The sequence below is a fragment of the Vigna angularis genome, chromosome 3 (assembly GCF_016808095.1).
Source record: "Vigna angularis cultivar LongXiaoDou No.4 chromosome 3, ASM1680809v1, whole genome shotgun sequence".
NCBI lineage: Eukaryota > Viridiplantae > Streptophyta > Magnoliopsida > Fabales > Fabaceae > Vigna > Vigna angularis.
In genome coordinates, this window is record NC_068972.1 from 37,199,903 (window position 1) to 37,226,183 (window position 26,281).

The following is a 26,281-nucleotide window of genomic DNA, read 5'->3' on the forward strand; positions in this document are numbered from 1 at the left end:
AAGTGAAATTGTAGGTTTGTACTAATGCTCGTGGTGTTTAAATGATGATCAATGATGATGTGATGGTTGAATATTTGGGATGGTATGTTTGAAATGCTTTTGTTGTCATGATTGTACATGGTGAAGTTGTATGATGATTTAAAATTGAATCCAAAGTGTTTGGAGTAAATAAGAGTCAATTACTTGGATTTTAAGGTAAAAAATAAAGATTTTGATGGGTGAGTTTGAGAGATAAATGTGGGAGTGAAGAAGTAACTGATTTAGCATTGTTATATGATCATTTGAGACTTGTTAGAGGTGTCCTTTGATTAAAATCTGATATGAAACAAAAGGAGAGTGATTCATTGGGGAAGTTTTTTAGTGTTTTAGTATAAACGTGGGTTTTGAGTAGTGAGATTTTGAGGAAAGGGTTGTGAACTGTTTTGGGGAGTTAAGAGTGTATTATTATACCTATTATGACTTGTCTAGACCTTTAAATAAGTGAAATCTGGTGTGGAAGAGATAATAGTAGATAATAACATGATAGATTGAGTTTAGGCACTTTTGAGTTGTTAAATTGGTTTGGTACATCTAATTCCTACCCAAATGAGCAATATAGTACTCTATTTCATCTATAAACATGTTTTCGTTTCAATATTAGTGTTACAGAATCTAAATTGATCATTTGGATATGTTTAAGATGCACCAAAACCATAAAAATCAGGTTGTTGTAAAAAACTGATAAGAATAATCGATTACTCACTTGATAATCGATTATTTCAATCAAAGGGTCATATTTTCTTCAAAACTCTCGGCAATAATCAATTATTATATGTGATAATCGATTATTGTCGTCCGAAAATCATCTAAGGCAGTTTTTGGTGGTTTTTGGGGTTTCGAGTATCAATTTCAAACGATCTTTAGGTCGTTTCGGAGGGTTTTTTACTTTTCCGGAGCTATTGGTGAGGGTTTCAAAGTTATTTTCCTTGCCTTAGTATGAGTTTAAATGAGTTTTGTGTTGTGTAGTGGTTCTTCTTGGGTTATTCTTGTGTATTAATGTATATGGAATGGTCTCATGTGATTTTTTATGACTTGTTGGATTGTTTATGGTCCTTTGAAGTATAATCAATGTTATATATGTTTGTATGCAATGTAAAAGTGAATGGTTATGTGTATATGATTTCATATGGATTCAAATGGTTTCAAAGGTATGGAAGAGAGTTCCAAGGAGGAACTTCTCAGTGGTGGTTTCAAGTATTGTAAGTATGAATATGGGAAGCTCAGTCTTGGAGTTCATCCTGACATTCTATTGATCATCCATGCTCAAGTAGAAAGGGGTGAGGCATGTCGTGAAAATAGCAGGAGGTCCTAGTCTAGGGGCTTTACCTTGGCCTAAGGCGAGAAATAACGTACTAACCTTGTGTGGTAGCTTAGGATGGACCAACTGTTTCACCACAACAAGTGCACGAACTGTCATAGCTCGATATTCATACTAATCCGAATAGTCAAGTCAAAATGGTTGTCATGTATAAAATATTTGGTTGATTTGGTGTGAGATATGTATAATTAAGTAAAATGTTTAATATGTTTTTTATGTATTATGAAAATGTTTTGTATCACTAGCTTACCCTTGCTTTTGTCTATGTTTGTTTGTTTATGTTTTCTTTCTTGCGATGACCATCTTAAATAGTGTGAGCTTAAGGAGGACGCTTTCCAGTCGTTTAGTGTGAGGTTGAGAATGAAACAACAACATAGATAGAGTTTGGTTCTCCAAGTGTAAGATTTTTTTCATCGGTAATTTGTAATTTCTCGTAAGTTAACATCTATATAATGTTTTATTTTAGTAGTATTATTATACTAAAATGGGATGTTACAATTAATTATTATATTATAATAAATAAAATATATTTATACAATTATGGTGTTAAAATTACATTTATGAAAATGGAATAGATGAATATCTTTTGAAAAAGTAAGTGAGTATGTTATAAAAAAATATTTCCAAAATTAATTTAGTGCGTTCCGAAAATTAAAATCCATAATATTCGAACGTATGGAGAAATTTGATAAATTATAAGAAAATAAAAATAATTATATAAAAAATTATTAAAATTGTAACATCCCAATTTAGTAATATAAAACTACTATAATGAACATTACAATGATATAACAAGAACTACAGTTTTGCAAAGAATAAAATTCTTCACCTGAAGAACAAAATACCACCTACATTGCAAGCTTCACTCCCAATCTCCTGCTAAGACAACTGAAAGATTGTATCCCTAAGCTCACACCATTAAGATGATCATCGCAAAAGAGAAACAACAAACAAAGACAGAACACAGAAATCAAGGGTAAACTAGTTTGAATAAAAGAAAACTATTATATTTATCAACTATATTTTATACAAATCATACACAGTCTTTTCCAGCATAAAATACTTGATGCATGACACTATATTGACTTTGATCGTTTGGACTTAAAATGATTGCTGAGCTATGGCGGGTCGTGCACTCGTGGTGGCTTCTACTGCTTTGCAAAGCCATTGCCAATGAGTTTCACCCCACCACACTCACGAGGTTAATCTGTACCACGCCTTGGAGCATACTAGAAGCCCCCAAGACTAAGACCTCCTGCTACTCCTCACGACATGGATCAATCCTCTCTACTTGAGAATGAAAGACCATTGGAGTTTCAGGATAACCCCCAGGATTGAGCTCCTGCATTCATTCTAAACATACTTGAACCTCAACAAGAGAATTCACTTTGGATCATAACATAGGGCACCACCATGTAACATCTCCTTGAGGATCATGAAATTACGTCCATCAACCATATTTTGAAACCACATACTTTCACTTTGAAATCATACTTCAAGTCTTTGATAATTATAAAATGTATTACTTATTCATACATAGTCCCAAGTAATTCACCACATCATTTAAATCAAACAAAAACAAATAAGAAAAGTGTAAAATAAAACCTGGACCAGTCGTTAAGCGCATACCCTCGCTAAGCGAAAGCCACCAAACAGTGGATTAGACCCTTAACTCACTCGCTTAGCGCACACCATTCGCTTAGCGAATAAAACAGATAGTTCTCCTAGACCCCAACAATTCGCTCAGCGCACACCATTTGCTCAACAAATAAAACTGATAGTGCTCCCAGACCCCAACAATTCGGTCAACGTACACCATTCGCTCAGTGAATGTCCTCTAACAGCAAACCAAACTTTTGAGCTTTTGCGGAGCGAATCAATTCGCTCAACGAGTCTGCATAATTCTACAGCACAAAAACTGCAGAATTACCACCCCACACTACCCTAGACTAATTTGATATAATTTAACTTCTAACCTTCCTAGATTGTGTTATATACCTAATTATACTTAACCAATGTTGTCTAAACGCTTCTAACCTCCAACTAAACAATTATACTCAAGATCTCACTCAAAAACTCAACTTATAAACCCAATTTGAATTCTACCATTTGTGGCAAAATTCCAAGCAACTTAGGGACTCTAACAAGTCCCAAATGACTTACCAAGACTCTCCAAACTGACCATATGCACACAGAACCTCAAACTCAAGTTTTCACTAGTTCACTTCCTCAAAATTGAGTTCTAACACAAGTAGAACTCTACCTCATTACCATCACACCCCCTACCTCAATTCTCTAACATTACCAAGGATTAAATACATCCAAACGAACTCATACACAATCCCAACTTCACAAAATCAATTCAGCAACCCTTTCTTACCATTTCACTACATTAGACCTCTATTTTAGACCAAAGTAACTTATAACTAAGGTTTAATACATCATTTGGTCCCTACTTTTGGGGGTTTGATTCAAAGTAATCCTACCTTTTAAAAAAGTTCAGTAAGACCCCATATTTCGTTAAAAAATGTTCAATCTGGTCCTTTCCGCTCACGCCGTTAAAAACATAACGGTGCAAATACCAGCGTGACATCTCATAAGCACGTGGCACACGTTAATAGGTGGACTTAAATGATTTTTTAATTTTAAAAAAAAAAGTCTCTGTCACGTCATCATCACCATCTCCAGACAAACCCTAATTTCTCTCTAAGAAACCTTAGCCGCCGCACCATCCACCGTCGTCACCGCCATCCTCTTCGGCAGCCGTCCTCTCCAATGCATCACACGCCACCACCAAAGCTATGCGACGGGAACGCGAGAAACCCTAGGTCTCCACGGTTTTCTTGCAGGTCTGATTGTGGTTGCAAGTGGAGGCAAGCAGCGGCACGATTAGTGGTGGAGAAGATTGGCGATTCGCGATCTGTAGCAGCTGGCGATTTGGCTGGTGGTTAATGTTGGAGATTAGACGGCAGTACTATTGGCACGACGACGATTTGGCTGGTGCGAGGATGAAAATGATGAAGATTGGTGGGCGCGACATAGCAAGGGATCGCGGTGGGTGGTGGCGCGAGAACGAAGGTGAGATGCGAAGGTGATGGAGGTCAACAGAAGGGAGAAGACGCTTTGGTAGTGGCGCGTGATGTGTTGGAGAGGACGGCTGCCGACGAGGATGACAGTGACGACGCTGGATGGTTCGGCGACTAGGGTTTCTTAGAGAGAAATTAGGGTTTGTCTAGAGATGGTGATGATGACGTGACATTTACACCGTTATGTTTTTAACGACGTGAGCGGAAAGGACCGGATTGAACATTTTTTAACGAAATATGAGATTTTACTGAACTTTTTTAAAAGGTAGGATTACTTTGAACCAAACCCCTAAAAGTAGGGACCAAATGATGTATTAAACCTATAACTAATACTAACTCTTTCTTCCAATAATTTAATCATCTAGTTTCACTTCATCAACATCACATACAACAATAATAACACATCCACACAAATTCAACATAAATTTCAATTATTCATCATAACAAAGTTCATCAATTTCACCACCATACCTTAAAAATTACTAACACAAATCAATATTCACATTCAAACAGTTTAGTACTCAAACAGCTTCAATTTATACAACATACATACATTTTAGAAACAATTAACTAACTTCTCTTATCTCTATAAAATTGTCCAGCTCAAGAATTTCACCGACAATTGCTTGCACCACAAGAAAACTCTACAAAAACCTACAACTCACCAATTGGTGATGGGAAACCAACCTCGGGACCTAATTGAAGTCAAGAATTGAAGGGAAAGGCTACTTGATACATGCAAACAGAAACCATTGCATGATCAAGATTCAAGAACTCACGAAAAAAGAGGAGAAACAACTTACCGGCTCGAATCAAGAAATTGATTGGTAGGAATTGTAGCCCTCGACGTCAGGATCGCCTAGACACTTTCTGATCGTCAAACAAATGACTTGAGACCAAGAACTCTTAGAGAGAAGGTAGAGAACTCTAGAAAAATAGTTTCTAGAAAGATGATACGTTTTAAAATAATATAACAAAACTATTTATAATAAAACCGTTTAATTTTAAAATAATCGAGTCTCACTGTGTTTAGACTACCACCACTTCTAAAACATCATTTTCTGGGGTTTTAAAAAATAATATATTACATGACAGAAAAATAAAAATAAAATCAAAAATAAATTTATTAAAAGTAAAAATATTAAATGTGTGTTCTAAAAGATTTTTTAACACTGTCATTGAGCGAAATTGCACAAAGAAAAGAAATATATTTCTAAAGACATGATAAGATAGAAAATATACAAGAGACTTAAAAAAAAATTCTATCAATATAACTATAACTAGTTAAACCGTTGAACAACAATAAAAATTGTTTAAACAAAATAAAAGACACTTCAAATAAAACAAAAATTAAAAATGAAATAGAATAAAGAATATAAGTTTTTTTATATTTTCTTGTATAAATGAAAGGTAAATAAACATACTAAAAAAGAATATAAATAATAAAATGGAATTTAAAAATCATTTAATTAATTAAAATTGATAATATATCAATGCGTGTTACAAAAATTGTGATAAACAATTAAAAAAAGAAAAAAATATGACTAAAAAGAAATTACGAATATATATAAATATATATATATATATATATATATATATATTAAGTTATCTAATAAATTATAAATATTTTAATAATTTTAAAAAATATATGTAAATAGGTATCAGGATGAATATGAAAACAGGAACAAATCATGTGTATATACTTATCTCATTTCACATTCAATTATAAAAATTAAATATTATCCATGAATCTAGTCAAATAGTTTTTTTATCAACATAAAAACAAATTCAAAAAAAAAATACTCATAAGGACTAAAAAGATAACATATTTTACCTGATTTTTAATATATTTTAAATCAGATTAAAATTATCCTACGAACCTATACATATCCCGTTCGAACGAATTGTTTTTTACCCGTTTAAAACGGGTCGGATCGGGTCGCTCAACTATTGTTTTACGTGTTTGATAGGTCGGGCGTCCTTTCTTCTGGCTCTATAATAGCACGGTATAAATACCAGTTAAACAAAAGCAATACGTTAAAGACGGGAAAAAAGTCTGAGGTTTATGACCCGATTTGGATGGTGGAAAAAATTGCGAAGAGAGGTTGCTATGGGCGACGGTGTTAACTCTCCGACGCGAAGGTGAGTGATAAATTTTCTCTTTTGCTTCTTCACCAGGTCCTGTGTTGATATGGTGGGTGTGTTGGTTCAGGTTCATTCTTCTTCATAATCAATCATGTGCACATTTTTCAATTTCGAATGACCAAAGTCCCTTTTTTCTTTCGTGGGTCGATTTTATTATCATGTAATCCAATACTGATATTAAACTGCATACGGGTGTTGTTTCGTTTTCTTCGACTGGATAGGACTGAAATAAATCTGATTTTTGTTGCAAAGACCAATAACAAAGGCTTCACATGATTTATGAATCCTAAAATGCTGCCAAAACGTAACGTTCTCTTTAACTCAATTTTCGGTTTTGTGATAAGGAAAACATTCAGGCTTCCAACTTGGCTTTCTGTGTTTGTGTTTATTTTTTGATCGGTTATTTTGGAGATACTATTAGGTGGACCTGAACCAGCATGGGTCTTTTGATCTTAGTATGATTCTTAATCAACTGTTAATAATTCGTTCTTGTAAATTGTGAAATTTGAATTTGTGTTGTATAAACATTGGTTCCTGATGGTCATCCAAGACCACCTAACAATTACTCATTCAGTTTTGTATTTAGTTTTGAATTTTAGGTTTGAGAGTGGCATTCTAGGGTCATGTGTATTACAGTTGTGGTTACTTTAGTGATTATATATGTCTCTTCAAGGGAGCTTTTTGGCCCTTGTGTCTTGGATAGGCTGTGTTTCTCTGTTTTGAATGATATGTTTTTCCTGGTTTCTTTTAAAGAAATAGACTTTCTTCCAATTGATAAATTGGAAACATGTAATAAACCTGATGATATGATTTCATTGGGTATTTATGTGCGAGACAATGAGATGATAGAGAATCTGTTTGACAATAATTTCAGTAGTTTGAATTGATGATGGCTTTATGGTGATTAGGTAGTTGATTGGATTGTTATACTGTGGTACTATTATTTGTGAACACATGGTGTGGTTTGGTGAGGGAAGGCTTTTGTTACTTAGCTTTGCTTGAGATGCTTGCTGACATGCTGGTTATGTGATTGTTTTGAGGTTAACATGGTTGTCAGGTTCAGGATAAGTGTGTCGGTACTTATGCTGAGTTTACATATTAGTTACGTGAGATTTGTAGTTGGTTCTGTTATAGTGAAGGGGATGAATGAATATTGGTAATTACTGCTATGTGTTTTACCTCCAACACTTGCCTTCCATTGCATCATACCAAATGGGTCACAAAAAAAGTACCTAAACTAACTTGCCTTCCATTGCATCATACCAAATGAGTCACAAAAAAAGTACCTAAACTAACCATCAAAACTCGCCGTCTAAAACAAGGAAGGGTCATTAGAAGGACAAATGAAAAGAGTGTTGGGAGTGAAACGACATACAGATTGTTTTTCATTATTAATTTACCATATATATCTTCTTCTGGCCCATAACCTTCACGCTAAACCTATTTCATCACTCCTGCACACTCTTTCTCTATTATCATCCAATATAAACAAAACTAATCCTTGCTCTCATGAAATTAGCTCCTATATCATAGTTTCCTGCAAGGACAAGCTGGGTAAGTTTAGAAAACCAACTGCTCTTGCTGAATCCATAGCCATTAAATCTTGTGTTAGACAGAGGTGTATAAATAAAGGAAGTGCCTCAGTGGAAAAATGGCCATTTTGTTTTAACTGAAAATGTTAGTTTTCAGTGTTTAGTGTCAACTAAACATTAGGGGTTTAGGTGTGAAAGGCCCATATTACTAAGGGTAAAGTGTATTTTGACTTTACAATTTTAATTTCTACTTATCAATTCCATCTTAGGAGTCTAATGGCCTTTCAATGCTTCATTTTTCTGTAGGAGCAAGTAAGATCAACGCTAACAGTCTGTTATTAGTGAGAAGACCTCAAAACTATTATACCAGACATTTGCAAGGTATGCTATAATTGTTTGGATATTCAAGGGTATTTATTGTTTGTGTCCTTGTAACTCGCAAGGTAGGCTTAATAGAAAATTGGAGTTTTATTTTTGTGGAGATATGCCTTTTTTGCAATGGATTGGTCTTGACAGAAAAAAATAAGATTTATAAATTAATTTAATTTTGCTATGGGATAAAATTTTTCGTGATTTATATATTTGATAAATACTGTCTTACCATACAAACACAGTTATCTTTCTTTCTAGACAAATTCTAAGTTGAGAAACCCTCCCAAGTATATATCTCCATGGGGAATTGGTTCCCATTGATAGATCTGTTAGGTTTTAAATTTATGGTTCAGACTGTTTTCCCTCATTTCTTTGTTCTGTCCTCATATGTCCATGTCCCCTTCTTTCAATCACATCTCAGCCATCCTTCTCAACTTCAACGATGCTCATCATAAACCATGACTACGCCAATACATTGAAAAAAATACCAACATATTGATTGCATGATTTCATCAATCTATAAAAAATAACTTGCTCACATGTAAAAGGTATTGCTCCCCCCACCCCCTCCATTTCAAGACATTATGAAATTTAAGAGGAAGAGAAGAGGGTTGTGGAATGATTGTTGACTGTGGGGAGGGTGAACTGTAAATGAGGGAGATCAGTTAACACATATAGTGCCAATGAAACTTTGGCATGGGAACTTGAGGTTTCCCCTTGGGAATCATACTTGTGATCTTGACTTTGATGCCAATTGTTAAATTGAGTGCTTACTACTGGGCCAAAAGTTATAGTCAATAGTTAGAATGCAACTCTTTTTTCCTAAGAGCATAGCAATCTAAGTGTTATGATTCGATTATGACTTCATCCATCTAAACTATGCCACATGACAATTGATAAACCTTGCAACATAGAGGACAAATTTAATTTAGTTTGTTTGGTAGAAAAGAAATAAGGATAGAGAAATAAAAAGCCAGGGCTCCAACTAGTACTTTCCCACTTTATTTTTCATTTCTTTTCTACTCTTATCTTTGTCTCTCTCCTCATCTCTTTATTTTTCTTCAACCAAACGTCTTTAACTTCCATTATTTTTCTCACCTTTTTTAGTCATCATTTTTGTTTCCATTCACCTGTTCCTAACATGGCATTAGAGTTTGAGTGTTTGGGATGAATGAGTTTACTGTTGGAGGTGATGTCATATTGATGCAGTGGACATTCAGAGGAATGGTGACTAACATTTGAGGAAGAGTTAAAGTACCTTGAGGTTGTTTCCTATGAGAATCAGGCATGATAGTTCATGGCATTAGAGTTTGAGGGTTTGGGGTGAATGAGTTTACTGTTGGAGGTGATTTCATATTGATGGAATGGACATTCAGAGGAATGGTCACTAACATTTGAGGAAGAGTTAAAGTACCTTGAGGTTGTTTGCTATGAGAATCAGACTTGATATTTCAGGGAAACTGAAGAGTAGATGAAGAAAATCCAATCAGTTTCTCAACCTTCATTAATTTTTGTGAAAAAGCCAAAGCAAACCAGTCAAATTATAGGAATTTAGATGATTGAGCTTATGAATATAAAATAAAATAAATGAAAAACTCTGGAATTTTCTCTGAATTTAGTTATGATTGTTTGACATGCTGACATGCATAAGTTTGGATTGGATATTTTGGGCTTCATATGCTCATACCTGATCTTGGAGTCAATCATTGAATTACACTTCTAAAATCTAAACTAAACTTGTAGTTCAATCCAATTATTAATTTTCCTTTTCAGTTTAGATTTAACTGTTGACTACCAATGCATGACTACCCTAGTTGTTTGTGATGTTCTCTCAATTGACATGTCAACCTTTTTTGCATGCATGTGAAACTCCTCTTTAGCATACTTGCTCATAAATTGGGCCACGACACTTCAGTCCACAAATCTTAATTTTCACTTTGTAAGGGAATTGTTATTCTCACACCAAATTATTTTATATGTTCATTCCCAGACTTTTAAAAAGAGATTGACAGAATTATTTTGACGAAAATACGTCTTTGTTGTGTATTATGTAATTATACCCCCTATTAACTAAAGGAAAATATATTCCATTGTTTACCTCAATAGGATCTCTGCAAGATGCAAAATGGTCAACTATTTTTATTGCTTTCTAAAAGGAATTCGGGAGGTGAACTGAACAAAATTGGATGTAAGAATAACATAGCTTCCTTGTGATTACTTTCCCTGTGTATGGTCCAACAAATCTCAGAACATGCTTCCTTCTTATCTCACCCAATTTTTTTAACGACAAAGCTTTGGTGTTGTTTTCAAATCAAAATTTGAGTTTTTACCTCAAAAATATGCCATGACATTTGGAATTCTTTATCCGGCATATTACCGAAATGAAATTCCAATTCTGATTAAAATACCAACAATCAACATTTGTCGTAGTTTTTATAAGTTTTATCTTTTTGTTAATGTCTCAGTCCCTGCATTATTTACATTAATCATATTTGCTTGATGCTCTTGACAGTGTCATATCTACTTGTGGCCACCAAACAATATTTCTAACCTTTATTTATAGGTGTGATTGTTTTGCAGACATGAAGAAATAAAAAATCGCAAGTTGAGTCAAAAGTTTAACAATAACAAACAATCACAAATAAATCATTACAGCGAAGTTGGGCCAGAAGACCTTTTATGGCCCTCGACGCATCAACCTTTGAAACCTTAACCCCTTCCCGCTTCATTTCCTTCACAATACCCCATCCATCATTTTCCAATACACCTCTTCGAGTTGCTGTGCTCGACTCACCAGTCCAACCTAATGATGTGCCTCAAGTTGGTGCCATGTTGGTCCCTGAAGGTCGAGAAATTGATTGGATCTTCTCCACTGAATTGGGTCATCTCCAACTCCTCTTAAGTTCCCCTGAAATATCACGTTTGATTCTCATTGGAAACAACTTCAAGGAAGGTACTTTACCTTTTACCCCACATGTTTATCACCGTCCCTTGGAGTGTTCAATGCACCAACAGGGTTTTGAGGTTTGGTCAAAGCCTCTTCTTTTGGCCCTTTCTCCCAAATCTTTGTTCAAAAGGGGGATTCCTGAGATACCCATTTTGAGTTATGTGGATAACTTGGTTTCTAGTGTGGTGGTTCATCAGTGTGCTGGGATACATGTTGGTGAAATGTTGGTTGAGGATGTTGAAATTGAAAATGGGGGTGGGGTTTTGCATCATGGCAGGGAGTTTAGGAGGAGGTTGAGGTTCAAGAGGATGCCTAATTTGATTCAGACTGAAATTTGTATTGTTCCAGTCAAAGGTGGCGATTGTTTGGATGGTGTTTGCATTGGTGGTAATGTGGGATTTGTGCCTTATCTTAAGGTTTTGGTGCACCCTTACCTGGGGCCTATGGTGGCTGGTCTTGTGTTGAATAGTGAATATGTAGCACAGCGGATTCAGAATGGGTTTAAACCAAAGGCCTTGTGCCTTGGGGTTGGAGGTGGGGCTTTGGCAACTTTTTTGAGAACTCAATTGGGATTTGAGGTCATGGCTGTAGATAGTGATAGGGAGGTTTTGAGGGTGGCACGGGAGTATTTTGGATTGGAAGAAAGTAAATTTATTCATGTAGTTGTTGGGGATGCCTTTGAATCTTTGAAGAAGCTTGTCGAAGATGAGGGCAATGGTAAGTTTGATATTGTTATGGTTGATTTAGATTCAAGCGATATAAAGAATGGTGTAAGTTCTCCGCCAGTAGAATTTGTTAGAAAGGATGTTCTTCTTGCTGCTAAATTGGTTCTTTGTGAGTATGGAATTCTAGCTATCAATGTTATTCCTCCCAGCAGGTACTTCTATGACAACTTGGTCAGTCATATTAAGGAAGTCTTTCACGAGCTATATAAGATAGATGTAGGAAATGGTGAAAATTTTGTTCTTATTGCCACTGCATCACCTCTTGTGTTTTTAGCTGGGGATTGTGTTAATTCTTTTCTTATGCGACTGAAATCTGTTATTCCAGAAGCATATTTGAAATCGATAACAAAGATCTGATGTCTCACTTGTTGAGGAAAATAGCGCTTTTGGGATATTATCATTCTCCTCTGTAAGACTAATAGGTGATGTTTCAGTAGTTTTGATCCAATGATACAAAATGGAGAGAGTTTCTCTGATGCGCCTCAGCTCCAGTGTGGAGGAGAATCATCTTTAAAAACTACTGTGCAAACACTGAAATTACATTCATATCAGTGGCTTTACATCTTGCTCTGGATCCAATTGCTTCAGTAAGGTACATATACCGTTTCTTAATTATTGCTCTGAAACTTTAGTGAATATGAAATTGTGGAGGTTTAGTCGTGGTTTTTGATATCTTTCTGGATATTAAGGAGTTACATCAGCTACTAACAAGTATGGAAGGATGAAATCTTTGAACAATTTGCAGACTTTGAAACAATTAATAATAATGATAGTTCTAAAGATTGCACTTACTATCTTTTATACAATTCAGGTACTTCTAATCTGCAATATTTTTTTTTTCTTATGTTGTTATGATTAAAACAAAGGAAGTGCTTCCCGTGCATCTTATTTATTTGTCCTTTTTTTTTTGTAAAACTTCATATTCACCCTGCGGTTTTTTAAATTACTGCATATCTAAGGTACTCGTAAGTGGGAATCAAAGGTAACCTTGAATATGGTTTTGGCATCAGAGTTATGAATAAAATATAGAAGTGCAGATAGTCACATCAATTTTCTGAACAGGATGAAGAAAAGACTAGAGTAGACTGAGCTTGTTCAACAGGATACCTAAGATTAAACAGATTGTGACGGTTGACCATCTGTTTTCCAGCATCTGTTTATTTTCATAGAAAGCCAATTGGGTTTGTGTTGTGGAACAATATTTATCAAATAACAAAACTACAAAGGAGAGACATTGTTTTGTTTCTGTCATAATGTCCTGCGTAATAATTCACAATTATGGTTGGCACAGCAAAACAATAATTTATTTACATACATTATTTACCCTGATACAATTGTTCTGATTCGTTTCTTTCCTGGACAACGTCAGTGATGAACAACATTTTGTGTTTGGGAAGATGCATGGATTCTCCACTGTTGATGGCTTTGTGGAGATAAGCAACTGCATGGCAGAGATGATTAAATACGTGGCAAATGAACCGTCCGCTGGTCTTTTCTTTATTCAACAGCACACACAAAATGCAGTGCCCAATATCATGAAACTGAAGAAGAATGTTAGTGACAAGAGTCGTGAAACAACTCTGCACACAGAAGATTTGGAGGACTCAGTCACAATGGTGAGATCAATGAAAGACTGTGGATTCCCCATAGCTGACGAGATGATTGTAGACATTAAAAATTCCCTTATAACGATAACTTCAAAGAAACCAAACCGATGGTTAACCCATCGGCCGACATCAAATTTTCAGGCTCAGAGAGCTAACTTTTCTAAACAGAACTCATACAGTCCAAAGGGGCCACAACTTGATTCTATGGGAATGGTAAATTCCAGCGCCGAGAAGCCACAGCTGCACCGTAGCGTGTCATTACCAGATGCATCTGCAAACACTAATGCATTTTCACAAGCAGACAAGAAGCCCCCATCAAGCCAGGTTGGAGATGAATCTCGATCTGAACCAGGTGATATTGGGGAAAAGTTATTGTCAGTATCAGAAAAATATGATGACTTCAAAGCATGTAAACAAGCTAAGCTGGAGGAGTGGCTTGAAGGAACAAGCAACAATGGGGAGAATTCTCTACCAGGTGATGAGAAAAGGCTGAGAAATAAATGAAAATATTCAGATACTTGGGAAAATTCTATAGGATCTATCTTTTATATAGCTTGTTTTTCAAAATAATGATTTAGCCTGTGTATAATGTGTGCTGTATCTAATCAACATTGTTTGAGTACCTAGTATAACACGATTAAAAAAGTTGGTAATGCCGTCAGATGTGCTTTGAATAATGAGACTGGTTGCATAGTCAGTAAGTGAAAGCATTAATTGCATATTTTTCAGTTTCCGATTGTCAACAACTAAGCTATGTTCACTCGTTAACGCTGCATCACCGACTAACGTCGATTGTCAAAACTGCCTAACCCTAAAAGCTTCTCGAAACCCAACAAATTCTCAAAATTATCTCAATATACGAAGATCATTGCGGAAAGTAGAAGAATTGACATTTCAATTTCATAGTGAACATTCAAACCAGTACTCACACTTGATAACATTAAACTTCGAATCATGCAGCTTGAAATAAGTTACCATTCAATCATACATCTCAATTTTGTAAAATTACCTCAACCAAATAATTTAAATAAAACCTAAACATATTTTTAATCCTTAAATATATATATATATATATATATATATATATATATATATATATATATTATCCTTATAAACGTTTTCTTTATTTTTCATGCCTTCGTAATTTAAAATTATTATTTTGGTTCCTACAAAGTTGAGAAATTTTATTTTTGATTCCTGTAGTGTTCTATTTTAATATCTGTGAAAATTGAAATAACTATCTTTTTATCCCCTATTTTATTCAAAACAAATAAAAATCTTAGTTTAAATATTGCATTCTAACACTCAAAATCATCAAAATTTATCAGTATGAAATTGACAATACAAATCAATAAGGATATACAAAAATGTCAACCTTTTGATAAATGAATATTAAATTCTTGACTTAAATATTAATTTGGTTTTTATTTTTATTGAATTTATTCAATTTAATATATATTTAATTTTAATCAATTTTGTTCAATTTTTATTAAGATAATTTAAATAATTAATAGACCATAAACTGTTTACCACCTGTGTTTTTTTAGTTGTTTCTAATTTTTTTAATTTTAAAAAAACGTCTACAATTATACTGTGTTAGGAATAATGACACGTAGGATTAATGTTTCATATTTAATTTGCTTCTACATTTTGTTATATTTATTCAGTCTATTATTTCTATATAGATTAAAACCACATTTAATTTTTATATTATTGTCAGTAATATTTTATTAAATTCACATTTTTATTAAATATTTTTAATTTAATGTTAGAGATTATTTAAAATTAGAATGACAATTTTTAAAAATTAGAAGTAATACCATTGATTTAAAATGTTAAAAAGATAAAAATCACATGATTTTTAGAATTTAGAGGTTAAAAATTGAAAAACACCATTCTTTTATATAATTTTTAATCTCTTAAAATTTTAAATCAAATATTTGAGAGGAATGAAATTGTTTTATTTTGAAATTTTAAAAAATTGAAATTTTGAAAAGTTAAAAAGTAAAGAATAATTTTATTACTGTGATTTTTAACCTTTTAACATTTAAAACCAAATAATGTTATTCCTCACTTTTAATATTTTCATTTTAATTTTAAACCTTATTCCGAAATTAAAAATATTTAATATAAATATAAATTTTAATAAAAATACTAATATAATAATTATATAAAAATTAAACTTGAACACGATTTGAATGAAGACAAAATTGTTTCTTCTTTTCATAAATAAAAGTAAATTAAATAAAAATAATAAATATAAGAAGCAAATTAAATATAAAACATAGATGTGACACAATCCAGACTTTGACGTACATTTTTTAAACATATGACATACCGCCTTGATACAGATTTTTTTTTAAATTAAAAAAACAAAAAAGAAAACAAAAAAATCACATCATTCCATTAATTATTTAAACAATATTAACAAAAAAGTATCAGATTAAACAAAATTATAAAAATTAAGAATTAAAAAAATATATTATAACTAAATTAAATAAACTTAACAAAAACAATGATCAAATTAGTATTTAAATCTAAACTTTTTTATAAGAATTAAAATCTAAAAGGCATTAATTATACAATAACTAAATATTTAAATCCAAAAAATTATAAAGTTATAAATCATCTACTCCCATTCTTTAAAATGGATAAAATTAAAATCATATATTAGCAAAATTTAATTATACGTGAGAAGATTAAAAAATTAACCAGGTCTACTTTCTAAATCAAAATAAAACATGTGCTTATTACATAATAATCACCAATAACTGTTATATGAAATAAAAATAATATTATTTAAAATAACTCAATTGGTTTATGTATAATTATAATTAATATTTATATTTAAAGTTTACGTTAAACAATACTCAAGCATGGGATGGATCACATAATAACTTATCTTACCTCAAAAGTTTGCCGACGGTTACTCTTTACACAAAGGTACCTCTATTTAACAAGTAATTTTTCGACTATATTAATTTCAAATCCAGTTACCACCCTTTCTACCCTGTTTGATAAAATAAAAATAAAACCCTTCTTCCACTCCAAACAACCTTGGTTTTTTTATCCCCTCTCCTGTTAATTTCTCCCCAAACAGTCAGAGCATACATGAAGAAACCCAAGTGGCACCAATTGTGCATACTATCCTTAAAATTTATGGTGGGGTTAAATACTAAATTTAAAAGGAACAACACGGCTTTCAGGTCGAATAGAATGTTACAGCTTGAGGTTTCATGTCCTCATAAATCTCGTAAAAAATGGCTGCCTTAAAAGGTGGCACTGAACCTGAAGAGACCAATCACTCATCCCTGGTTGGCAAGCAAATCCAACTATTTCAGGTCATATCAGGCCAAGACCAAGGCATGCATGGTCTTGAAAGAGATATAATACATGTCAGGTTGCTGCATCATAGAGCTATCAGCACTGGGGGTATTTACAAGGCCATCTCCAATTTATTGAACAAATGTTGTTCGGATGATCCAGCCAAAACACCTCAAATCAAAACCATAACCAAAGACATCTACCATAAGTTGATGTAAGAACCTTTGGTACACAGCTGATACCCAACCAAAGACAGCTACCACAAGAATGATACCTTTGTAGCTGACGTTCTCCGTCATTTGTCATCAGGATCTTGGCAATAAATGATATTTTCAGTTACATTAATATATTTACTACTACTTTCAATTCTATCTATACAAAATTAGTACTGTGAATAAGGCTCCCACCTAGTGAAGTATGGCAAGAATATGTACGAATCCATGCCCCTGCAAATGGAGACGTCTTTTCCAGCACTCGAACCTGTGACTTCAAGGTTACAAGGAAGCAACCTTACTTATCCGCACCTATGTGCAAGGCTCGCTCTCACATTTTCTTTCAAATTATAATTCATTAAGAAACGGTAAGCCAGACACCAAGAATCTAGGAAAGACACCCGACAATCCATTAAGAGCATTGGGCATCTTATTCTTTCTGCAATTTAATACGAAAAAGTGAATCTATTAGATATTTGAAATTCTCATTGAATGGAACAGGATAAAAGTATGCTCTGCATATTATAAAAGAATTATTAAAAAACTATCAGAATCTGTCTCACCTCCTGGTGAAAGACGACCATCCACATTTATGGATTGCTCAAGTCACTTTGATTGGTCCCTAAGAATATTTAGGCAGTTAGTAATTCATACTGACAAACTCCGCAACTACAAATACTAATGCATGGCATAGTTATCAATTGTATATGTCTGTCCGTTGCGAGAAACTAAAACGCTACCACATAAAATGGCAGACGACATTGCGGACAAATAGCGTAAGCCTGACAGATGAACTATAACATACATATAAAGTACCAAAAAGCTAGTTAAACACAATGAATTATTAAAACAAATAACAAGGATCAACATAACAAAATCAGTAAAAAAGTTTGATTTGTATGCATTGTTGGTGTAAAAAATTTACTCCAAAAATTAGAGTGCATTTGTTTCCCAATTTAAAATCTGTTGCACATATTCCAATAAACTATATTTTGAAGATAACAATTGATGGATTCACATTCAAAACGATTACATCTAATACTCAACACTATTATTAGAAGTCACTTTACATATGATTTAAAGTAATTATCACAAAACTCCATAATTTTCTATGATTCGATGACAGTTCAAGACTGGAAAACATTTCCGCTATCAATATATTTCAATTAACTTCTAGAAAAATATTTATGAAATAAAATTCATTAAAGTCTCATAACACAAGCATAAGCATAAATTCTCCTAATTACACGATAAATAAAAGTCACGCAACTAAAAATATCTTAAAAGTGTGAATAAATGAAGGCCGATCAAGTAAAAACAGAAAGAGAGGAAAAAAGATGTTGAAAAAAAACTGAATAATAAAAGAGGGAAAAAAAATTGTGGTGACAACAGCTAAATTTAAAATAGAGAATAAAACAAATATAGAAGAGATTGTGAAGGAAAAAAGAGCAGATGGAAAAAAAAATAGAATCAATGACGACAGGATACTCGGTATAAAAAAATTCAGCATACGATAATTACCTGAAAGAGTTAAATCAGGAAGCACTAGATCTGTCATCTTAACCTCTTCTGATAATTTGTTGGCACTCCCCACATCTATGGATCCATTGCTTTTCCTCACCACTTTTGCCCGTCTGAGTTGACAAACACAGTAAAGCTAAAGTTTCACACCAAGTAGAATAATGATATTTGAGATTATATATATAATAGAAAAAGTGAGTTCAAACCTGATTAACTTGCGCTTCATAATGCCTGCCTTCAGCTTTGATGACACCCCTGTTTATAAATCAAGAAAAATATTATTCAAATTGATCCAGACTCATCATGCAGAGAGGAGAAAGAATAGAAAAATAGCAAAGAAAAGGTAACGGCTTGTTTGGTCGTGAAAATATTCTCCATTTGTCTCTTTATGATTTAACAAATAACTAAATAAATTTTTATTGCTTTCCCTTTACTTCCTGTTTTCAAAAGATATTTATAGAGAAACCATGAAAACAGCATTTCATAATGCATATCACTCACCTGGTTTAAGAGCCAAAGAGGTTGAAACAGGCTTACGATTGCCCCTCTCACTTTTAATGAAATCAATGACTGAATCAGCATTCACCCCCAATCCTTTTCTTCCGACTAGTTTAACTCCTAGCTTTTCACAGAGGTAATTCAATCTCATTTCATCACCACCTCTTACCTCTCTTAGGTCAAGAACCTGTTGTCTTGTCAGTAATGTGTAAACATGAAGCTGTTGTTGTTGATTAAAATGTGACTGAAGCTGCTGAAAAAGTAATTTATTAGAGTGTTGTTGGTCTTGTTTTGCAACTTCATTACATTTCTTTCTAGCCTCACTAAATGTTACCCTCAAGATTGCTGGTGACTTGGGGTCCGTATTCTTATGAGCAAAAATGATAGAAAAGCTCCCAAATTCTATATCAGGTTCTCTAAATAAATCTGCAAGAACAGAAGCACAAGAATGAGCATTTGAAGGGGCCTTGTCAATTTTCACCTTCAGTGTTCGAATATTAGCATGGTGGGCCATATTTGCAGCTTCTCTTAGACCACTTAGGAAAGCCCCGTGCATAGTAGCAGGATAGCGTCTAGTGGTTGCTTCCCCAGCAAAGAAAAGCCTACCATCTCCTACACTTTCTGCTAAAATATCGTAGTCATCACCAGAAGCTCCAACTGCAACATTGGAGTAAGAACCAAAGCAGAAGGGATCACTACCCCATCTAGTACAGACAGTTTGGATTGGCTCAGGAACATTGATTCCTTTTGGTTCATATATACCTGCAGACAGATAGAGCATTTTTCTTCATACATATTCACTAAAATAAAAGTAATCAAATATTAGTAATTGAGGACTAATATGATTTGACTAAAAATTTAAACTTGCCCAATGAAAATTAAGTATTTCAGCTGAATTATAATGAGAAAAAGATACAACTTCATTTACATATATTATTAATAAAACTCATACCACAAGACATGTTAGGAAACTGAGGAAATCATACAAACTACATGATAATGGATATGCAATTTATTGTCCTAAAATTTATTTTTCTTCGCTTATTTTGTATGGATATTCTTATCTTATAAATTGCATTAGTCAAAGTATAACGTAGGTAGTAACTTTCATATAAAGCGTACCCTTGAGAATTTGAAGAACCCGTGTGACTGCATCTGTGGGGGGCATGCTCTCAAACTTATGAGCAGCTTCCCCTGCCACTAAAGCAATCAACAGGGGACCACCAGCAACTGTTGCATAACTGTAAAACAAAAAAAATTCCCCACGACGACTTGGATCATCAGAAAGATGTCCAAATGTGTCAAGATCCAGCTCCCAAAACACATGAGGAAAAAGCATGGCAACCTTATTCAGCAGACCAAACCCCAACCTTTTTATCCCATCAAGCTTCCTCTGAGGCAACTCTGGTATAAACTTGATAGATCCTTTCTTCAATACACCTAATGGAACAGTGCACAAAGCCATATCACCCTCAAACACCTGATTCCCTGCAATCACCTGCACTCCATCACCACTGTACCTAATCGTATGCACAGTTTTCTCATACAAAATTGGCACATTCTCTGCCAAAGCCTGAACCAGCTTCCCATTTCCCCCAGGCAAAAAACAATGATCTCCCCCCATATCATAAGGATCATCCTGGTCCCAAAATGCAAGGGAAAGATTTGACAACAACCCCGCATTCGCATACTCCAAATTAGCAAGATGCCAATTGAACAAACTCAACTCCTCATCACTCACCGAGTCCTTAAACACTTGCTGAAACGTCTCGAGTGCCGCTCCAAGAGACACATCCACCGAGACCTCCCCCATCAACTGCCTCAACCTACTCGCTTTGTCGAGCATACGATTAAACGCAGACTCCACCTTCACATCCGTGTCCGGATCAACCGGCCTCCCGTCCACGCAATAAAGGGGACACTTATCCCTCACCTTATGAAGCAACTCACCCAACTGCCTCCCCACAATCCCAAGGGGATTCCCCAACGTACCCGTCAGCACACTACCACCCAAATCTGCAGCAGCACACAGCCTATTCCCTCCCTCCATCTTCTTCGTATAAACACGACCACCGGCGCGCTTCCGCCCTTCCAACACCGTCACCTTGAACCCAAACCGCATAAGCTGCCGAGCCGCAGCCAGCCCGGCGAGCCCGGCGCCGACGATAATCACCGACGGCTTGCTCGCCTCCGACGGAATCTTCTCCTTGATGGGAGAGGCCACTCCGAAATTGATGTAACCATGCGAGACAAGGTAATTATATGCGGAGTCCAAAAGCGCGTGGTAATGTTGCGGAATGTAATCCAGGAAGGTTTTCTTACTCACCCAATTGGACACGTTTTCGCGCCATTTTGCAATGATGTGGTTCCGAATGAGAGTGTAGTTTACCTGCTCGATGCCGCCGATGACCGGCAGCACGGCAGCGTCGATCTCCTCCTCCGTCAGGGAGTCCGCCGGAAAACCGGCGCTGAGGGCGATTAGCGCTTCGGTTTTGGGTTCTTTGTTTATTACGATAATTTCGTCGGAGGCGGGGGCTCGGGAGGAAGAGGAAGACGGAGAGTCGGTGGGCAGGGTGAGAGGAAGGCGAAACGAAGCTGGATTGCGCTGAGAGCGGCCGCGACGGCGCTTCTTGGGGACGGAGAAAGAGAGGTAGTGGCTCAAGGTGGTGGAGTTGGGGTTCTGGAGGAGATTTGGGATTGAATCGGTGGTTGGGTCCAAGAAAACGTTGGGACTTGGGTGAGGGTTAGGGTTTAGGGTGGAGGAAAATTGAGGTGGGAGATCCATTAAACTGTGTCGTTTGGTTTTCGATTACTATGAAATAAGAGCCATTTGGTTTTGGTGAGTTAAGAATCAGCTATCGGAATTTGGAAGCTTTAACGCTTAGCACCCGCTGCCGCTGCCGCTGCCGCCATTCAGAATGTTGCACCGTTCACTAATTTAATATATAAATTTTAATGAAAATCTTAAGTAAATTTTTTAAAATTAAAAGAAATTAACGAAATAAAAATTAGAAATGTAATTAATTTTTTTATAAAAAATTGAACCAAAATAAATTTTGTATAATTATTAATTTTATTTATTTTAAATAATTATTAAAATAATAATATTTTTTCCTTTTAATTTAATATTCAATATAGTCATAAATTTGGTATGGTTAAATTCTACTTTTTCATTCTTTAACCTAGTTTTTTAATTTATTTTTTTAACTTCATCCTAATCAGTATATTGTAGTCATTTCATTTTCTTCTCCATAATTCTTAGATCAGACATAGCAAGAGGCATAGGGAGGTTCTGGAACTTTTAAAAGATGGGATTCAATTCCTTTTAAGTGGCTGAATCTTTCTTTGAGCTCAAATTTTTTTGTTCATAGTATATAGATTGTTTCAATAAATTGACAATTCATCTCATCTAACTGGTTTAGATTGAGTAATATCAAAGTGTACTTCCTGTACAGTAAAATAAAGATTTATTCTGTGAGGACACAGGAATTACGTTTGAAATCCTTATATTATAGTGATTTAAGAATGAATCTAGATTTATAAATAAGAATAGGCATTAAACGTGATAAAATTAGTAACAGTAAAGAGGAACCGAAGTGGATGTCTTCAGTGATGAAATGTATGACTATTTTTATGATATACATTAAGATATTGTTGGAAATCTGTGACTCAACATGATTGAAGAGTTAAAATAGTTAAATACAAATATATTCTATCCTATTTTTTAAAAGAATTTTATGTATGGTTTACTTAAATTAGTTTAACATATATTTTCTAAATTTATTATAAATTATGTTTTTTTATAGTATAAATATTTATGGTTTATGTTTAATAAAAAATATCATAATTTTTATTCGTTTGTCTTTTATACTTTAAAATCTTAAAATTGATATCAAAGAATAAAAGTATCTTATACATGTGATATAACCCACAAACACTTATCACCACCAAATATTCACCACACATAAGATGGAATCTAAAACATCTTTTACTACCATTTTTGTGTTTGTATTTGATGAACTAAACTATTAAATGTGGGTTGTCAAAATGGAAGCATATCTTGATACTAAGAATGTATGGAAAGCAGTAGAGGACTACAAAGTGTTTCTCTTGCCAAATAATTTTACAGTTGCTCAAATGAAAAGTCACAAAGAAATGAGATTTCAAAAGTCCAAAGCCAAATCAATTTTGTTCACAGTTGTATCTCCGATCATTTTCAACATAATAATGACGATGAAAAAGACACATGAAATCAGTAAGTTTTTGAAGGAAGAGTATGAAGGAAGTGAGAGAATAAAAGGAATGCAAACTTTGAATCTAGTTCGAGAACTTGAGATGCAGAGAATAAAAGATTCAGAGACAATCAAAGATTATGCAGACAAGCTTCTCAGCATTTGCAAATAAAATACATCTTCTTAGCATTGAGATTCCTTATTCTCGAATTGTTTAAAAAATACTTGTAACAATTTTAGAAAGATATGAAGCCACATTGACTTCCTTAGAGAACTCAAAAGATCTTTCTACTATTACCTTGGCAGAACTTTTGACTGCACTTCAGGCTTCGGAACAAAGAAGACTCATGAGTCAAGAAGGTCAGATTGGAAGGGCTTTGGCAGTTAAATTGCTGGAAAAAAAAAAGGCAAGTCAGGAAGTTTCAACCACAAAAATGATAGCAAATCCTCTCATGTTTTTCCATCATATCCTTTTTGTAAGAAAAAGGATCATCCACATACGAAGTGTTGGTGAGAGAATGTACAAGCTGTTGTTGAAGAGGGTGAAAAAGAATAACTTTTTGTTGTTTCTTGCTTTGCTACTGCAAGATCAACAGAAAATTGGCTAATTGATAGTGGTTGCACAAACCACATAACTTACGATCAAGAATTATTCAAAGATCTTGATGCAACCTACAACACAAAAGTTAGAATTGGAAACGGAGCAAAAATAGCAGTGAAGGGCTAATTGATAGTGGTTGCACATGTTTGAAATTAATTACCGATGTTCAATACGTTCCTGAAATTGAGCAAAACGTGTTGAGTGTTGGCTAACTTCTAGAGAAAGGCTATAAAGTTCTATTTGAAGATAAAACCTGCATGATTAAAGATTCAGATAATAAAGAATTATTCAGAGTTCAAATGAAAGGCAAGAGCTTTGCCTTGAATTTAATTGATTAAGAGCATATTGTTGTGCACAAGCTTGAAGACAACATGTTGTTGCAAGGGCTACCTGAATTGAAAGAGAAATCACTCGTATACGCTGCTTTGCAATATGGAAAACAAATGAGGTTCCCTTTTCCAAAAGACAAATCTTGGAGAGCAACAAACAAGCAATTAGTACATACAGATGTCGGAGGACCTCAAAAAACCCCATCTCTGAATGACAAGAAAGTAGAGCTAGTGGGTATTAAAGTTGGTAAAGTCAAACTAAACCAAAAATATTAGAGGAAGAAGAGAAGTCTAAGACAACTGTTCCCGAAACAGAAACTAAAAATGCAGAGTAATAAGCCATTGAGAAGGTGAAAGACATTGGCAACTCAAAGTTAGACGTTGTTCCTTAAAAAATAGAGAACAACTACAAGTAGATGAGGAAGTTGTAAAAGATTGTAAGGACGTAAAGATTAAGCAAGAAATTGTGATCAAGACTTTCAAAAAGTAAAGGAACTTCAAGGAAGGAAAAACTTAGTGTATATTGTCTTTGAGTTAAAAAAGAGATGGTTAAAATTCTTTTACGTATGTTTAAATGAATTAAATCAGTTAAATAAAAATATATTTTTATCCTTAGTATTTTATAAATTGTTTAGATAATTAACTTAACGTATATTTCTCAAAATTGTTACAAATTCTATTTTTATCTTATAATATAAATATCTACTGTTTATGTTCAATAAAAAAAATCAGTTTTCTTTTCATTTTTATTTTTGTCTTTTTGTACTTTAAAATCCTACTTATATTACACAAACCATTAAATATAATGATGGTAACAGATATAATAATGAGAACGACTCTTCAAGAGAATCTAACCTGAGACATTCTACAAGAATTCGTGAACATTTCTTGAAGATTACCATCATCAGCTTCAAATATCTCTTTATGAAGCAACTTCTCAAAAACATAAGAAAAAGTTCGTTACTCACTTAAATATGTATTGTTATACAAGAATTTATGTAAAGAAAGAGGAGTATAAAGAACGAATGACTGATTTTGCAGGCATATTGAATCACTGAAATTGGTTTATTGCTTAGGCATGTGCTAGCCAATATCTTTAAGAGTTTAATTCTTGTATGAAAAATTTTGTTTCTCTCATTATATATTTAACGCACACATACATGTAAATAGGATTACCTCCTTTGTGTATACATTTTGTTTTCAATTTTAAGTTTTAAGTATTTTTATAAATTAAAATAATAACTTTATCAATCATATCCTTTAAGTGATTATTATTTTAATTTTTTTTTTCAATTTGATTGTTTTTTCTCTAAAATTTAACTATTTTTTAAACTTTAATAACTATTACAATAAAAACATTATCTAAGAAAAATAAACATTACCTACAATGGAATTATAAAAATAATTTAATTTACTTTTATTATTATTATAATATTCATAATCTTATTGAGGTCTCTCTCTTTTGCGTATACATTTTTTTCTAATGATATCCTTTTAAGTATTTTTTAAAATTAAAATAATTATTTTACAAATTTTATCATTTACGTAACTTTTTTCTTTTAAATTTAAGCGTTTTTTTTTCAAGTTGACCGTTTTTTCTAAAATTTAACTAATTCTTTAAAATTTCATTAACTATTACAATAAAAACATTATCTAAAAAATATACATTACCTACGATATAATTGTAAAAATTATTCAAATTTACTTTTATTACTATAATAATAATAATAAATTATTATTTTTTACTATTATAAAAAAAGTAAACACATGTGTCAGGACCCTTAAATGCAGCA

At 33.6% G+C, this 26,281-nt stretch overlaps 3 protein-coding genes across 11 annotated transcripts; 2 read left to right on the top strand and 1 right to left on the bottom strand.

Annotated features, from left to right (window-relative positions):
• The first annotated feature begins 6,354 nt into the window (after positions 1 to 6,354).
• Positions 6,355 to 12,753, top strand: LOC108326192 (uncharacterized). 4 transcript variants are annotated; one of them, XM_017559533.2, is made up of 3 exons: positions 6,355 to 6,585; positions 8,427 to 8,501; positions 11,056 to 12,753. In XM_017559533.2, the coding sequence occupies exon 3, from the start codon at positions 11,172 to 11,174 to the stop codon at positions 12,519 to 12,521; it is 1,350 nt and encodes a 449-aa protein (XP_017415022.1). In that variant the 5' UTR covers positions 6,355 to 6,585; positions 8,427 to 8,501; positions 11,056 to 11,171; the 3' UTR covers positions 12,522 to 12,753. The 4 variants fall into 4 exon arrangements, with proteins under 4 accessions (XP_017415022.1, XP_017415023.1, XP_017415024.1 ...); XM_017559534.2 differs by having other exon boundaries at positions 11,073 to 12,753; XM_017559535.2 differs by lacking the exon at positions 8,427 to 8,501.
• Positions 12,754 to 13,561: 808 nt separating this feature from the next.
• LOC108326193 (uncharacterized) lies at positions 13,562 to 14,275 on the top strand. The gene has a single exon (XM_017559538.2). The coding sequence runs from the start codon at positions 13,562 to 13,564 to the stop codon at positions 14,273 to 14,275; it is 714 nt and encodes a 237-aa protein (XP_017415027.1).
• Positions 14,276 to 17,274: 2,999 nt separating this feature from the next.
• LOC108326228 (protein FLOWERING LOCUS D) lies at positions 17,275 to 22,245 on the bottom strand. 6 transcript variants are annotated; one of them, XM_052874248.1, is made up of 8 exons: positions 20,449 to 22,245; positions 19,661 to 20,088; positions 19,330 to 19,579; positions 19,035 to 19,083; positions 18,829 to 18,941; positions 17,871 to 17,929; positions 17,503 to 17,746; positions 17,275 to 17,407 (listed from the first exon to the last, which is right to left on the bottom strand). In XM_052874248.1, exons 1-6 carry the CDS (start codon positions 22,109 to 22,111, stop codon positions 17,898 to 17,900), a joined length of 2,535 nt encoding a protein of 844 aa, XP_052730208.1. In that variant the 5' UTR covers positions 22,112 to 22,245; the 3' UTR covers positions 17,275 to 17,407; positions 17,503 to 17,746; positions 17,871 to 17,897. The 6 variants fall into 6 exon arrangements, with proteins under 6 accessions (XP_052730208.1, XP_052730211.1, XP_052730210.1 ...); XM_052874251.1 differs by having other exon boundaries at positions 17,275 to 17,746; positions 19,330 to 19,576; positions 19,808 to 20,088; XM_052874250.1 differs by having other exon boundaries at positions 17,275 to 17,746; positions 19,808 to 20,088.
• Positions 22,246 to 26,281: the final 4,036 nt, after the last annotated feature.